The sequence below is a fragment of the Poecilia latipinna genome, unplaced genomic scaffold (genome assembly GCF_001443285.1).
Source record: "Poecilia latipinna isolate Pla-1442-1.1 unplaced genomic scaffold, P_latipinna-1.0 Scaffold254, whole genome shotgun sequence".
NCBI classification, from domain to species: domain Eukaryota; kingdom Metazoa; phylum Chordata; class Actinopteri; order Cyprinodontiformes; family Poeciliidae; genus Poecilia; species Poecilia latipinna.
Window position 1 is genome coordinate 298,213 of NW_015112870.1, and position 13,542 is coordinate 311,754.

The 13,542-nt window shown below is 36.6% G+C and overlaps 2 protein-coding genes across 3 annotated transcripts in view; both read left to right on the top strand.

The window, feature by feature from the left end:
• The first annotated feature begins 2,664 nt into the window (after positions 1–2,664).
• The window catches only part of LOC106947743 (anoctamin-9), a 20,186-nt gene continuing 9,308 nt past the window's right edge, over positions 2,665–13,542 (top strand). The window contains exons 1-18 of one of the 2 annotated variants that reach the window (XM_015032954.1): positions 2,665–2,935; positions 3,040–3,154; positions 3,843–3,908; positions 3,997–4,116; positions 4,201–4,337; positions 5,578–5,627; positions 5,723–5,781; positions 6,457–6,536; positions 8,664–8,798; positions 8,890–8,983; positions 9,064–9,124; positions 11,211–11,293; positions 11,389–11,493; positions 11,662–11,808; positions 11,904–11,940; positions 12,437–12,548; positions 12,655–12,712; positions 12,832–12,929. In XM_015032954.1, coding sequence (XP_014888440.1) covers positions 3,134–3,154; positions 3,843–3,908; positions 3,997–4,116; positions 4,201–4,337; positions 5,578–5,627; positions 5,723–5,781; positions 6,457–6,536; positions 8,664–8,798; positions 8,890–8,983; positions 9,064–9,124; positions 11,211–11,293; positions 11,389–11,493; positions 11,662–11,808; positions 11,904–11,940; positions 12,437–12,548; positions 12,655–12,712; positions 12,832–12,929 — 1,463 coding nt within the window. In that variant the 5' untranslated portion in view covers positions 2,665–2,935; positions 3,040–3,133. The remainder of the gene's footprint in view (positions 2,936–3,039; positions 3,155–3,842; positions 3,909–3,996; positions 4,117–4,200; positions 4,338–5,577; positions 5,628–5,722; positions 5,782–6,456; positions 6,537–8,663; positions 8,799–8,889; positions 8,984–9,063; positions 9,125–11,210; positions 11,294–11,388; positions 11,494–11,661; positions 11,809–11,903; positions 11,941–12,436; positions 12,549–12,654; positions 12,713–12,831; positions 12,930–13,542) is intronic. The other variant, XM_015032952.1, reaches the window with a different exon arrangement.
• sigirr (single immunoglobulin and toll-interleukin 1 receptor (TIR) domain) overlaps positions 8,836–13,542 on the top strand; it is a 24,072-nt gene continuing 19,365 nt past the window's right edge. Inside the window, exon 1 of the mRNA XM_015032955.1 lies at positions 8,836–8,848. The gene's annotated coding sequence lies outside the window, so the exon portion shown is untranslated. The remainder of the gene's footprint in view (positions 8,849–13,542) is intronic.

Below are 13,542 nucleotides of genomic sequence, written 5' to 3' on the forward strand. Positions count from 1 at the left end.
TAGACACAATCCTCATACAGGAGGCAGGATGCTTAGTTTAGTGGTTTGTTTAAAGCAGGACAATGCGTGGTGACCTTTTTTAGGTAACCACACCACTGAGTGTTTGTTCCTCTCCGACATGAAGATGAGGAAATGCCCCCTCACAGTTCATCGTTGCACCTCCCAGACTCCTCCCCACTCTGATCTTCCACTCTGGTCAAATTTAGCAGCAGTGGCCCCTCTCTGTCAACCTTCAAGTGGTTTACACAGCCCTGTGCGGGTGTAATTATGTGATCCTCGTCTGTTGGGTGTGGCTGGCTGCAGAAATATAACCGCTTATTTATCCCACCGCCGTGCGTTTTTTTTTTCCCGCCATCCTCATGTCGCTTCTCCTCTGTGGGATGTGGGTCTACCCTCCAAGGTTTCAGAAGCTAATGGTAAAATCATCCTTAATAACAAGGCACAGAGGACCACCCGTTCACGTTGCTTTGCTTTTTTCTTTTTACACCCAAACGAGAAGGCTGGGAAGCCGACGCAGACACAGTGTGTGAAAATGGAGGAACTGAGTGAGAATGTTACAAATTTCATAATGTTTTAGCAAGATTTAATGCTTCTCTTAATACTTGAATTTATGAGAAAAGCAATTGCAGGATTTAATTTCCTCAGAGGCATGTTCTCAAACAGTATCATCCTTTCATTGAGGCGATGGATCCAAGCAGACCCGGCACAGATTAAAATCAGAGCTGAGCAAAGAATCTTGAAAATAAACACCAGCATGAAATGAAAATGTGTGTCAAAGCAATAATTAGCACTAGCCAATAATCAAGATGCAGAACAAATAGTTAACAAGGATCATACAAAGACACTGAATACTGACAAACACAACTCCAGGACAACCTAAACATAAAAACATAAAAAGGAAATGGCTTAACAAAATAAAACAGGAAGCTTACCGGAAGCTGAAACAAAAAAAAAAGCTAAACTTACATATCCTAGCATACTGTACACTAAAAGTAATTACTGTTGGTTAATTTGTCAACTCACACTTTTAGACAAAATTTCAGTTTGATAATGATAACATCATTTTCTTTTTACTTTATGTCATAGTTTGTGTTGGCATAATCACATAAAATCCCAAAAAATTGCACTGAAGGTTGTCACTGTAATGTGAACAATTAGGGGGTATGAAATATACAAAAAGAAAAAACTTCTTGAAAAGCTTGTTCTTTCATTTGTTTCTCTGATTTTCTTAGTTGGAATTAAACTACTTAAATTATTAATTCCTTTGGCATTTCCCATAAATGTAGACAAGAGAAGAAGAGGAAGGAAAACTGCTGTGACAGACTGTTTTCAAGACTTTTTCTCGAAAGCAGTTTGACACAGACTGTTTTGAAGCCGGTGAGGAAGGAGGGTTTGATATGGTGAGTTAATTTTCTACATTTATTCATCTTCCTGCCATACTGACATATCCAACAGACATATTTGTTTACTCTCTCTTGATTGACTCCATTTTTAAGCACATAGACCAGCTCAGTCTTTACATTGTAAGACTCGAGAATTGTTTGGGTAGCAACTTCCAAAAGTAAAATTATATACAACACTTAGGTAATTTTGGTGTCTTTGCTAAGTGTTAATACATTTTTCATTACAATTTTAAGCAAAATATCAATATAGAGTATCTATGGAGAGACATTAATTTTTTTGCTCACTGTTTGGGAATAAATCAGACATGTTCCCTGTCTTAGACCAGTCACGATTACCAGAATTATTTTTATTTACTAAATGCCAGAGTAAAAGAAAAATATTTTTTTTAGATAACATTTTTGTTTTTTCCTCAAAGTCAGATTAACATACACAAAAATTACAGTATTCTGTCTTTGCAGCTTCATATCAGGTGGGTTTGGTTACTGGAGGGACTGGTGCTCTTTATGTAGTGGAGAGTAACTCGAGTAAAGAACATTATAAATATTGATGCAACGTCTCAAGATATCAAACAGGGAGTTAAAATCTGGACATATATTGGTGTACAAAATTCACAGTGACCCTAATCATAAAACCAAATTAGTTACAGCTCTGGTCATCACACAGAAAGTCATTTGGAAGAGCTAAATGTGTTTAAGACCTAGAAACTGAGTCAGTGTCAACATTTCTGTCAGGGCAATGCAGCACAATTCCAGCAAATCAATTTAAGAAGCTTGTGTATTTATTATTCAAAGATGTTGAAGTTGAGCTACACTGTGTGAAAGGGTGAGTCTTCCCAATGCCAAGGAAATTTACAGCATTGAAGAAAGAATTATTCTGGTATTTAGCAAAAATGAATCACTTTTGTAAACCTGGTTGAGCTAAAACAAGAAAATCTTAGTTAGACAGGGAGGGTAAAAAAAAAGGTTACGTTTCAACTTTATAGATTTACATTCACTAATGATTAATTCACAACGACTCTTTGAAAATACTTGGACGATACAATATTTAATTTTCTTTTGAGATAAAAAAAAATCTTTGAATTGAATTTAGCATTGATGCAACTAATAAAAGGAAGGATTTTGTCCGTTCTCCATTATTGCAAATGAATCGTTGTCTCTTGAAAAATGTCGGAGCGACTGTTGAGAAAACCGGATGATTCAATCACAGCTTCGTCAGAGGCCTGGCAGACGGCGAAACGTCATCATGTTTGCTGCCATCTAGCGGCGGATCAGCGGAACTTCACAGTCCAGAGGAGGGGGAGGCAACGAAGAAATAGATGTCATTCCATTCTCTCACCTGACAAATCACATCCAGAGTCTCATTTTGGCTTTGCCAGTAGTGCAACAGTGTGGACGGTGGTTTTCTTGTATTTTCTTTTGACTCGCTTTTGTTCGTACGGACTGAGCTGACGCAAACATAAAAGGTGGCGTCAGTCAAGATAAATGCTGTGACAGCAGCAACAGGTAGAGTCGCTTCTGGCATACCTTTGCTTGTAAGAGAGGACGGCACATTTCTTCCAGGTGTAATCCAGAAGTTAGCGGCTGGCTGTTTGTTGAAGACTGCATGTTTTTTTTTTCTTTTCTTTTTTTTTTTCAGTTGGATATAACAAAGAGCTGAGTGAGATTGGAGGACTCAGGGGAGAGAAAGGTTGTTGTTGTTGTCCGGGAGGTTGCCGCTGGTTTCCCTCATCATGCCGGGGCACAGGAGGCAGGTAGGTGGTTGCGTTAATAATCATATCTATACATAATGGAGCTGCTCAAGGGACAGATATTAGTTGTATTACCGAGAGCTCGCTCCTAGAAAGCAATTCGTATTCTGTTCTTTAACATAGAGTCCAGACAGACTAATTACTGTGCTGTGTAACCCTTCTACATGACAGAAACCCATAAAAAAAACAAAAACCCTGATGACCTTTTTACAAAAGGCTGTTTGTATTTGCACAGTCAGTCAGTGATTGAACTCAAATTGTGCCACTAGATTAGCCGCTCCCTTCCTGACTGGAACTACATTCAGGCTTAGCTGTATGGATATGATTGCTCTGCTGATTGAGATATAGCCCAATAACCTGCCGTTCATTCAGGTTATAGATAGATTGTGCAGGCAGCTCTCTGTGGTGAGTCAGGTTCATGGTTTCTCCCTAAACTGACATTCCTGGACACGCCTCAGGTTATAGTTAGACTGGATTTCTGTAGCAGGTGATGAACTCTCAAGTGGTTTGTGTAAGATTTGAATCTAGCACAATCAGACTCAGGGAACTTGTTGTTTGCTAATATGAATTAATCATTTCTAACACTTCCATGAAGGTTTTATGCAGTTCCTACTTGTATATGGTTTATAACTCTGCAACTTAAGTTCAGCTTCTTTTTTTGTTTTTTTGTCGTTGTTATTTTGTGATAAAGCCCAGTATCGAATTACTGGAATTAATGGGAGTGGTGAAAGAGAATGGCAATGAACCTCCTCCTGTGGTGAGTTGAACTGATGGGCCAATTCTAAGAATACCCAGAACTGATCATTCACCGATAAATCTGACCGGCATCATTTTTGCGTACACAGTTCACTCCACTGTCATACGACTACGTCCTGGTCGCTAAATTGATGGATGACCGGGAGAGACATGCCAAGAAACAAAGGGAATACATAGAGCAGCTGAGGATTAAGAACTTCAAAGTGACAGTGGGTCTTACATAATAAACAAAAGCATATGCACTTTCTTTGTGGTAAGGTTCCTTATTAATTTGTCACAATTCTTCTTATTAGAAAATTATCTACGATAATCTCGTCTTCTATGGGATCCAGGCACCAAAAGAAATATTTCAGAAATACAGATATCTGCTCAAAATATCCGATGCCTGCAGTGGGACCTCAACAGACAGCAATATCTCTCTTAGCACAAGGTAAGACCAGCAGCTTCAGCTATGTTTAGCATTCAAAACAACCCCTGATGCTATTTTAAACATTGTGCCTTTTTATTATTATCATATATTAGATTGTTTTCATACAAATGATCTCTAAAGACGCTACGTGTTGCAATTCACATCAAAGGTTTACACACCTTCCTCATCGGTGTGAACGTATTATTAATTTCCAGCTTTGAATGATTTTATGAGCTGTTATTTTTTGAAGAAACTAATTTAAATAGGCTGTAACGAAGATCTGTTTTCATATACAACACTCAAGCTCAGTGCATATAATAACAAGACCTGGATTCACAAGTTTGAATTCGAATATGAACACACCCCCACTCATATTTGATTAAACACTACTTAGCAATTTGCAGAGATACTAACCTATTTGTGTAGCCATCAACAAACACAAGAAACAACTGGCATAGTTCTTGCTGGAGTGAGTGAGTGAGTTCATTTTGAGAATCTAGCCTAAAGCATTACCCTTGAACTTTAAATAGTTTAAGTCAGTTTAAGTCTAGAAGCTCAAGGTTATCCTGCTTTATCCTTTCTAAAACAGGTTTTGATCATAATCCTGTTTGAGCGCCAAATTTTAACAAAGCAGATTATTTCTGCTTCTTTATTATTCAATCCACATTATGAGCTGCACCACTTGAAGCAAAATAAGCCCTCAGCATGACAGTTGGTAATGTTTTCTTTTATTATAGTTTGACTCCTTCAAACATATATTCTGTCATTGTGACCTATTAGTTTAAACTTTGTCTCATTTCACCATAAGAAGCTTCCTGAAAGCTACAAAAAGCATTGGTGTCTCTATAAATTGCTAAGGGACGTTTATGCAAACATTAGTGGGGATGTTTGTATACATTTGAGCTTGTTTGTAGTATTTTGACCCTGAATTTATTTGAGAAATATACCAAAAGAAAACCTCCAATCTTGTTTTGAAAAAAAAGATGAAAGCTTGTCTCATCTTTCCTTGCTGAAAAATCAAAAATGTTCCCACAAAAGTAATTTATGCCAAGATTTATATCAACTTCACACCAAAGCTATGACAGTTATTTTTTATAAACATTTCATTTTTTATTATTTTGTGTGAATTAGATCAATTTATTTAAATAATAAATTATTATTTAAAAGTAAATGTATTTATGGGTCAGTTGAATAAATGACATTATTCTCCTCATTTGCTGCATCACTGACTTTACAAGTGATACTTGTCCCATTATTGCAGGATAAGGATTGTCCACTTCATAATAAATCACACACAAATCAGCACTAAAGGTGAGTCAGAGCGGTTGATAATCTGGGCTCTTAAAAAGTGATTTTAATCAACTCCTGATTTTTCTCATCATTCTCCTTTGCTGGGAACTTTTCAGAGAACCTGCGGGATCTCATGAAGTCTAAGGTGTTTGAGACGAGGTTCTGTTTACATGAGGTAAAATTCCAACTTTACATCTTTGTTCAACACCAAGAGCATTCATTTGAGATGTAAAATGTAATCACAAAATGGTAATTACATTTTACACCAAAGCTTAGAAAAGTCAGGGACATTTTATCAGCTGTGATTAATTGCACTGAACAAGTTTGGTTGCAGAGAAAACAATTGCGTCCTTAAGATGAAGTCCAATCTGCTTGGTTAAATGTTTTTCTTTTCTTAGATGCTTCTAAGATAATGAGGTGAAACTTGATTGTGGCTTTCTTAACAAAACATTGTTGCCAAAAGATATTTGCTCACAGAAATGCAATGCAATTCATGTTAGTGCAATGAGTCATGCAGCGCTGGGAGTACGCAGGCTTGTGCGTGAGCATACAGTGTTGTTATGCGACTGGGAAAACATTAGCATGTTTGCCCTTCTGTTTTCTGGACAAACAGGCAGGATAAGATAAATTAATTTCCTGTGTGCTTAGCATGATTGTTCAGATGTGCAGCAACAATAATGCTAGCTGAAACATGGCAAAACCTGTTAAAATGTTTTGAAAATGGCACCACATCACATTCTCACACTGCAGGACTCATCTCTTAGTGCAACTGTATGCAGTATGGAAGCAGTTTGTTCAAAGCTCTTTTTCATATTGATGACTTCCTTTGATTTTGCGCCCCCGCTTTCAGAAAAGGAAACAGAAAGAGCTGAAGGAGGAATGGGCACGATGGTCGGCCTGTCTCAAAGGGCAACCTGTAACTAAAGTCAGGTTTGGACTGCAACACAACAGCCTCTTCATTATTCTGCTTTTTTATGCAGTTGATTAAATGGCTGCAGGGTTGTTATAGAAACAAGAAAACAGCCAAGATCCCTCCAACATCATGTGCTAATCGAGGTCTGCCTGTGGAATTTCACATGCAAGCAGAAAAGATGTTGATATCAATCATACTACCAGAAGAAACAGAAATGATTGGCAAGGATTTCTTTTCAACATAATTACAGACATTTGTTTAAAAGAAAATGCAACACATGATTCATCCCCCTACATTTTAACAGTACTGACACTACTCTGGCTTGACTTGCAACACAAAATCTTTATCATTTGTTGTCTATTTTTATTTCTGCCTTTATTCATTTATCATATTTTTAAACACCATCATTTCTGTATATTTCAGCTTATGCGTCTTCTGTAATTTTTGAAGATTCTGCAAGATTTTTGTAGTTAAAAGAATAGTACAGAATTTCTGAAATCGGATTTTGCCGAGAGGTTATAAACAGTCATTATCTTACTTGCAGTAGATAATTCTCTCAGCATAATAACTTTGACAAAACAGACATTATTTATTTATTTGCATTTTACCACATTACAACTACAAATTTCCTTTCTTTGTCCTTCTGTTTGGACTTTGTTTGATATACCAACATAAGGTAGCATATATTTTTGAAGTACAAAGATAATAAGACATTATTTTATATTTTCTGTGCAAATATAAATCTAAAATGTGTGGTACTGCCCCCTTTAGTTTGAGAAGAAGAAGATTGAGCCATTCAGAAGATGCAGGGTTTCTTCTAATTAAGGGAGTTAGCTTATATACTAGTCCTCCAAAGGAATTGCCATTAATAGGGGGTGGGAAATAAATATCTTGCAACAAGAAGCAAAAGTGATAATGACTCTTAATAACAACACAGGATTCAAATTTTGGATTTGTTGTCAGAAACCCCAACATTTTAACCGTAGTGAGAATCTTAACTTTAAAAAAGTAGGCAAATAAGCAGAAGCCTTAACAATGTAATCAACTCTTAAGTACCAAAAAAACACAAACAGGCTGTCAGTCAAAATTTAAAAGTATATAAACAACAATAAAAAATATGTTGCTGTTAAAACCTGGAACTGTATCATAAACTCCCTTCAAACAAAAGAGGAGATCTGAGTCACATTGCAAAAGAAGTTTATTTAAGTTGGTCATAACCAAGATCTCATTCTTTCTGTTAACATCAATATATCATGTCCATAGGTGAGAGGTGACAGATTGCCTGAGTCCTAATCCCTCTATCTCACTCCACCCTGCCATCAATCATGAACAACAGCCCAAGAGTCACTTGCAGCCCACATAGATCATGTGCCGCCAGTGGAAATAAAAACAAAATAGTTTTTACTTATGTTGAGAACAAACATTGGATCACACCTGACTTCATATATGAATATTTTTAGTCTTCCGTGTTTCTCTAAACTTTCTAGGCAAACGTGATTGTATCATCGACATGCAATGTTTATTACCAGCCAATTAATGTCGTCTATTTTTACAGCGCTTTTCAGTAACAGGGCAGTTCAAAGTGCTGTACACCATAAAACATGAAAAAAGCAGCATAAAAAATATTATGCATGTTACTTTTACTTTTTGGTAGATTTAAATCAAGCTAACTATATCTAAGACCCAATCTGCCAGCCTGTATATAAGTGCCAGACAATTAAGAATGTTTTTGTATTTTTTTTGTACAACCCAAATAAACTTCAGTTGGCTTTACTTGAATTAAGAACTAGTGTTGAGGACCAGTGCTTTGGCCTAGTTTTATTTCTTGATCGAATAAATCTAGTAATAAAACTTCAGCAGCGAATTTGAGTTTATCTTTCCAAAGATTTTGGAAATAGTTGTTCTAAATGAATCCATGATTTAACAGAGTGGCTTTTTATAGCTTTTAGCTATAACTGGTGAAACCATAATTGGGAAACTTTTTATATGGGCTTTCACCATCTTTATTAAAATTTAGTTTGGCTTCAAACATTAAAGTGTTAAAAAGAGGCAGATGCTTTTCCACAGTGCAGTATTTGCATGCAGTTTGTTTCTCCTCTGACTTGCGTTTTTCTCCTTGTCTGCACTGTTTGTGTGTTTTTCAGGGACTACTTTGGAGAGAAGGTGGCCTTGTACTTCCTGTGGTTGGGATGGTACACATTTCTCCTCATCCTACCGGCTGTTATTGGCATCTTAGTCTTTCTCTACGGCCTCAGCTACTTCAACTCTTCACCCCTCGTGTAAGCAACATTTTCTTTCTCTTAAGTGATATGACAGAACATTTTCGTCTGTAATTACCCCTCCATAATGACTGACCTTACTGTCTTGTAGACAAGAGGTTTGTGAGTCTGACACAGTCATGTGTCCACTTTGTGACAGCGTTTGCAAAGTGTGGAAGCTTTCAGACACATGCTCATATGCCAAGGTTTGTCTGCTTTACTACTAAGTAGCTCTGTGGTTAATAGCTGCTGGCTGGTTCTCACTGCTGGTCTTCTCTGTTCACAGCTGAGCCTGCTGTTCGACAATAACGGCACGGTGTTCTTCGCCATGTTCATGGCAATATGGAGTGAGTTTGTGAGCACATGAAAACACGCACATTCAAAATAATGAAAACCCTCACAGTGAGACACATTTATTAACTGAAAGTCAGCGGTAGATTTCTGCTATAATGCTATTGTGTATTTGCTGAAACATTTTGGCTGTACCTTGCACGATTGCATGCTCTTCTGTCTCAGAATTGTTTAATCTAGCTGCCAGTTTTTTATGATAACGAGAAGTTCACTGCCAAGAAAATATCAAACCTACTCTTGGCTACTTACCTCTAAAACAGGCGCCATCTGTCTGTGGGAGTGGTTCAGCATGCAGTAATTTATATAATCTGAAATAATATATAACCCTGCTTCTAAAGAGGCTAAGAAATGACTTGACAGTGAAACAAAGTGAGACATTCTAGGCCGTAACTTTAGTGCGGGTTGGATGTTTGCACACGCTCATCATGGGCATGAATGTAATGCTGATTTAAGGCTCCTAAAAGTTTATTTGAACCCTGGTTTCATGCAACATATGAAATCCAATAGACTTTAAGTATAAGAATTGAATGCACAAGGTTGATTTTATTGTGACACGGTCAAAATTATGCATACAGGTTCAAATATACACAGTGCCAGAGTTATTACAATGTACAAATGGAACATTACTAAATATTTTCCAAGCGTCTTCCACATAAAATATGAGATATATTTAGTACAAGTTAATAAATATCAGAAATAGTAAACATAGAGTAACTTGGTTGCACCAGTGATGCACTCTTGAACTGAGACTTTGCTGGAGCTTCTTTTGAATCAGTTTTGGTGTTCAGTTTAATTTCACATCTGCCATCAGTTGTAGAGAATGTGATGAACCAGAGTTCAAATCCAGCTGTCACAGTAGCAGATTCTTGATATTTGCTCATTTAAATCCTTTAATTAGAGTTATTGAGATGCTACAAAATATCAACATGGTCTCATTTTACAAATGGATCAGTCAGGAGAAGTGAACAAATAAATTTTACCACACACCTTTTTCAGCTTTAAGCAAGTAAACAGATGACTAGAGAAATTATTGGACGACAGGGACAACACAAAACATAAAAAAAAAAAAAAAAAAGAAGTGTCTGAAAATGGACATGGAAGCGGCCAACAGGAGTTTCTAAGTATTGGTTGTTCTCTACATGTGGCAACAACCACAAAGGAAATGCCCTGTTCTTTCTAAAATCTCCCCAGGCCTTGTGGTCACGTGTTATGGTCTGGTGAAATTAAGCTGGAACTTTAGGGCTTCCAGAAACACGTTTGGTATAAAAACATCACTAAAAATACACCACACCCACAGAAGTAAACTTGTCATTTTGTCAAGATGGGAAATGATTGATGTGCAGTTTTTTGAGGGTCAATAAGTATTAAGATTTTTTTAGCTTCTGACTGGATATTTGATATTGTTTTTGGCAGAATTTGTAGAGTTGAAGTTGCTGGATTTCTGACACAGACCCAGTCTCCAAGCACAGTGCTTAAAAACAAAAAAAAAACTTTGTTGTGTGTAGTTGATGGCAGGGCAATTTCAAAACCTTAATTTAACCTGTTTTGTGCACATGTGTGTTTCGGGTCATTTTACTATTGATTGGAGAAAATCCTCAATAAGTAAAATCTTGTGGAATCAATTTTTGTTCAAACAAATCATTAAAGATGTGTGTAGCATCTTTGATCGATCGTGAAAAAAGAACAGTTCAAATGCATTTTTAAAAGTGCAAACTTAGGAATAAATTTGGGCAATCTTCTGATCACTTTGGTATTATCAGAACGTCTGGCACAAAGTTTTATCAACATGAATATGAGTCGCATATAATGTATGAGTTGAAATATAGTGCAAATTTTTGAATGTTTGAATTTATTTTCAATTTTGTGTGTAAACTCCCACAAATTTTGGACTTACAAGTAAGATTTAAACCTGGAATGTAAAAATGTTTTTAGTACAGTTTCAATTTGGTTAAAATTTTCTGTTTGTTTGTTGGACAATATACTGCAAATACAAGCAAATTTCAATAAGGTAAATGTCAAAAACACATACAAAGTGATTATGTGTAATAATCAGGTATTTACAGAGAAGACTATCTTCCACAGCAACACTGTTTATGGAGTTCTGGAAGAGACATCTGGCCAGTTTTGTATGCGAATGGAGAGTGACTGACTGGTCTGAATCAGAGGTACAGTCAGTCTGGAACATTGTATTTCTCTCGGGCAGCAATAGAGCTCATCGAATCACCCTTTGGTCTAATTTATTGCTCTAATTTAATTGCAGGAGGAACTGATCCTGGAACTCGTGAACGATGCTGAATGTCGCCCGAAGATGTACAAGCATTCTTACTTGCGCACCGCTCTGGTTTTGATCTGTGTCTTAGTTATGGTGAGATATGTCATTTTTATGACCTCATCAAAATGCATTATTCGGTCAGAATAAGAGGGCCGAATCTGTTCTAGGGGTCAGAAATGGACGAATATATTGTGTTTTTCAGTAAATTATGGAGTATATGCATTGGCAGGTAACAGATTTTTTTTTTTTCTGTTTTCTCAGATACTGGTGATTATTGGCTTGACACATTTCTTGGTGGTAGTCAGGGTGCTTGTAGCAGGGAATCTGGCTAAGGGTTTCAAAAGCAACCTCGGCGCTATGTTGGCAGGCGCTGTGCTCCATTTCCTCATCATCACCATTATGACTAAGGTACTAAGACCTCTACATGTATATTTCATTGTTATTGTTGCAGTAATCTGTGATCCTGATATCTTGTGATTTTCTTTTTTTTCTTTTTTTTGCAGGTTAACCGGATTGTTGCTTTGAAGCTCTGTAAGATAGGTATTTTTGTTCTACTTGTTCTTGGTGTCACAAATATCTAATTTAAACTAAAGCAGGAAGTCAGGAATATTAAAAATAAGCTTACACATGGAAAAAATTGTCTGTTGTGATTAATCACTAAAAAGCGTCTTTGGCTTGAAAACTTAGGGCAAGGCTTAGAACTGTCTCATCGCAAAACTAAAACCTGCTTAACGCGCACGTTCTCTTAATGCCTTTAAACACTTTAAAAGCTACACACCGTTTTTATTGGTTAGAATAATGACATAAAAAAATAAAAACAAGATTAAAGAAAAGTTTCCAAGCAACTGAAATATTTTTACGAATGCGTTCTGTACTTAGACTTTGATGAGTAAGGCTATACTCAGCGGAGGGAAACAGAGAAAAAAACATGAAAATATTGGAGACTGCATTACTGGATATGCTGTATCTCAAATTCTCTGAGCATTGTTCATATTTTGGGCCTGTGAAACATGTTAAACATTGTTCTGTTTAACAGAAGAGACAAGGACATTTGCTGACACAGAGAAGAGTTTCACAGTCAAGATGTTCACCTTCCAGTTCTTCACCTACTTCTCCTCCCTCTTCTATGTGGCATTTTTTCTTGGCAGGTAAAACTTTGGATTTGTGCTCTGATTTCTGAAGCCAGCTGTTCTTCACTGATTGGTTTAGGCTTACAGGACAAGTCACTCGATGTTTTTCTTGCACCAATAACAGGATCAATGGCCATCCAGGTGAATATGTACGGCTTGCAGGGCAATGGAGACTGGAAGAAGTGAGTGATTACAGTTTCATATCTCATATATCATGAAACAGCTACAGGAATGCTGTTGTACTTCTTATGTGAATACAGTGACTGCACTGTTTCTAAAAGTTTCACTGTGTTTCTTTTAGTGTCACCCGAGTGGATGTCTCACAGACTTGTTCATTCAAATGGCAATTATAATGGTGCTGAAGCAAATCATCAGTAATGTGTTTGAGTACTTTGGTCCGTAAGTAATATTCACTTTAATTACTCTCCATCATATTGTTTTTGTTGTTGTTTTTTATGTTATGCTTTCTTATGTTGTGTCATATTTTATTTTATATTGCTGACCAGACAGAGGTTTGTAGTAACTATTTACATTTATTTAGTTACATTTACTTGAGCAAGTAAATAAATAAATAAACAGAAATTTTGGACTAGTTTAACTCTTAGTTGAGTTAGATCTTTGGATGCTCTACCCACAGAGGAATTTCACTCAGTTTCATTATATAATACCATATCATAGCACATTATATCATATTGTGTTGTTACATTTAGCATCATATTGCCATATCATATCACATCACATCAACGCATATCATATCGAATTGGATAGTTTTATCTTAATCTTTTTGCTAATCGCTCTTGAGATTGGATCATCCCTCACCATCACCCTATTTCTATTATTCTCCTCTCTGAATCCTAAAGCCAATAAGGTATCATATTGTCTCTTATCTCATGTTGTATCATGCACGTTCTACATGTATCATATGTATCGCGTGTAAAATGTCTGTTTAGGCCAGGGGTGTCAAACTCAATTTCACCAAGGGCCACTTCAGCATATTGGCCACCCTCGACGG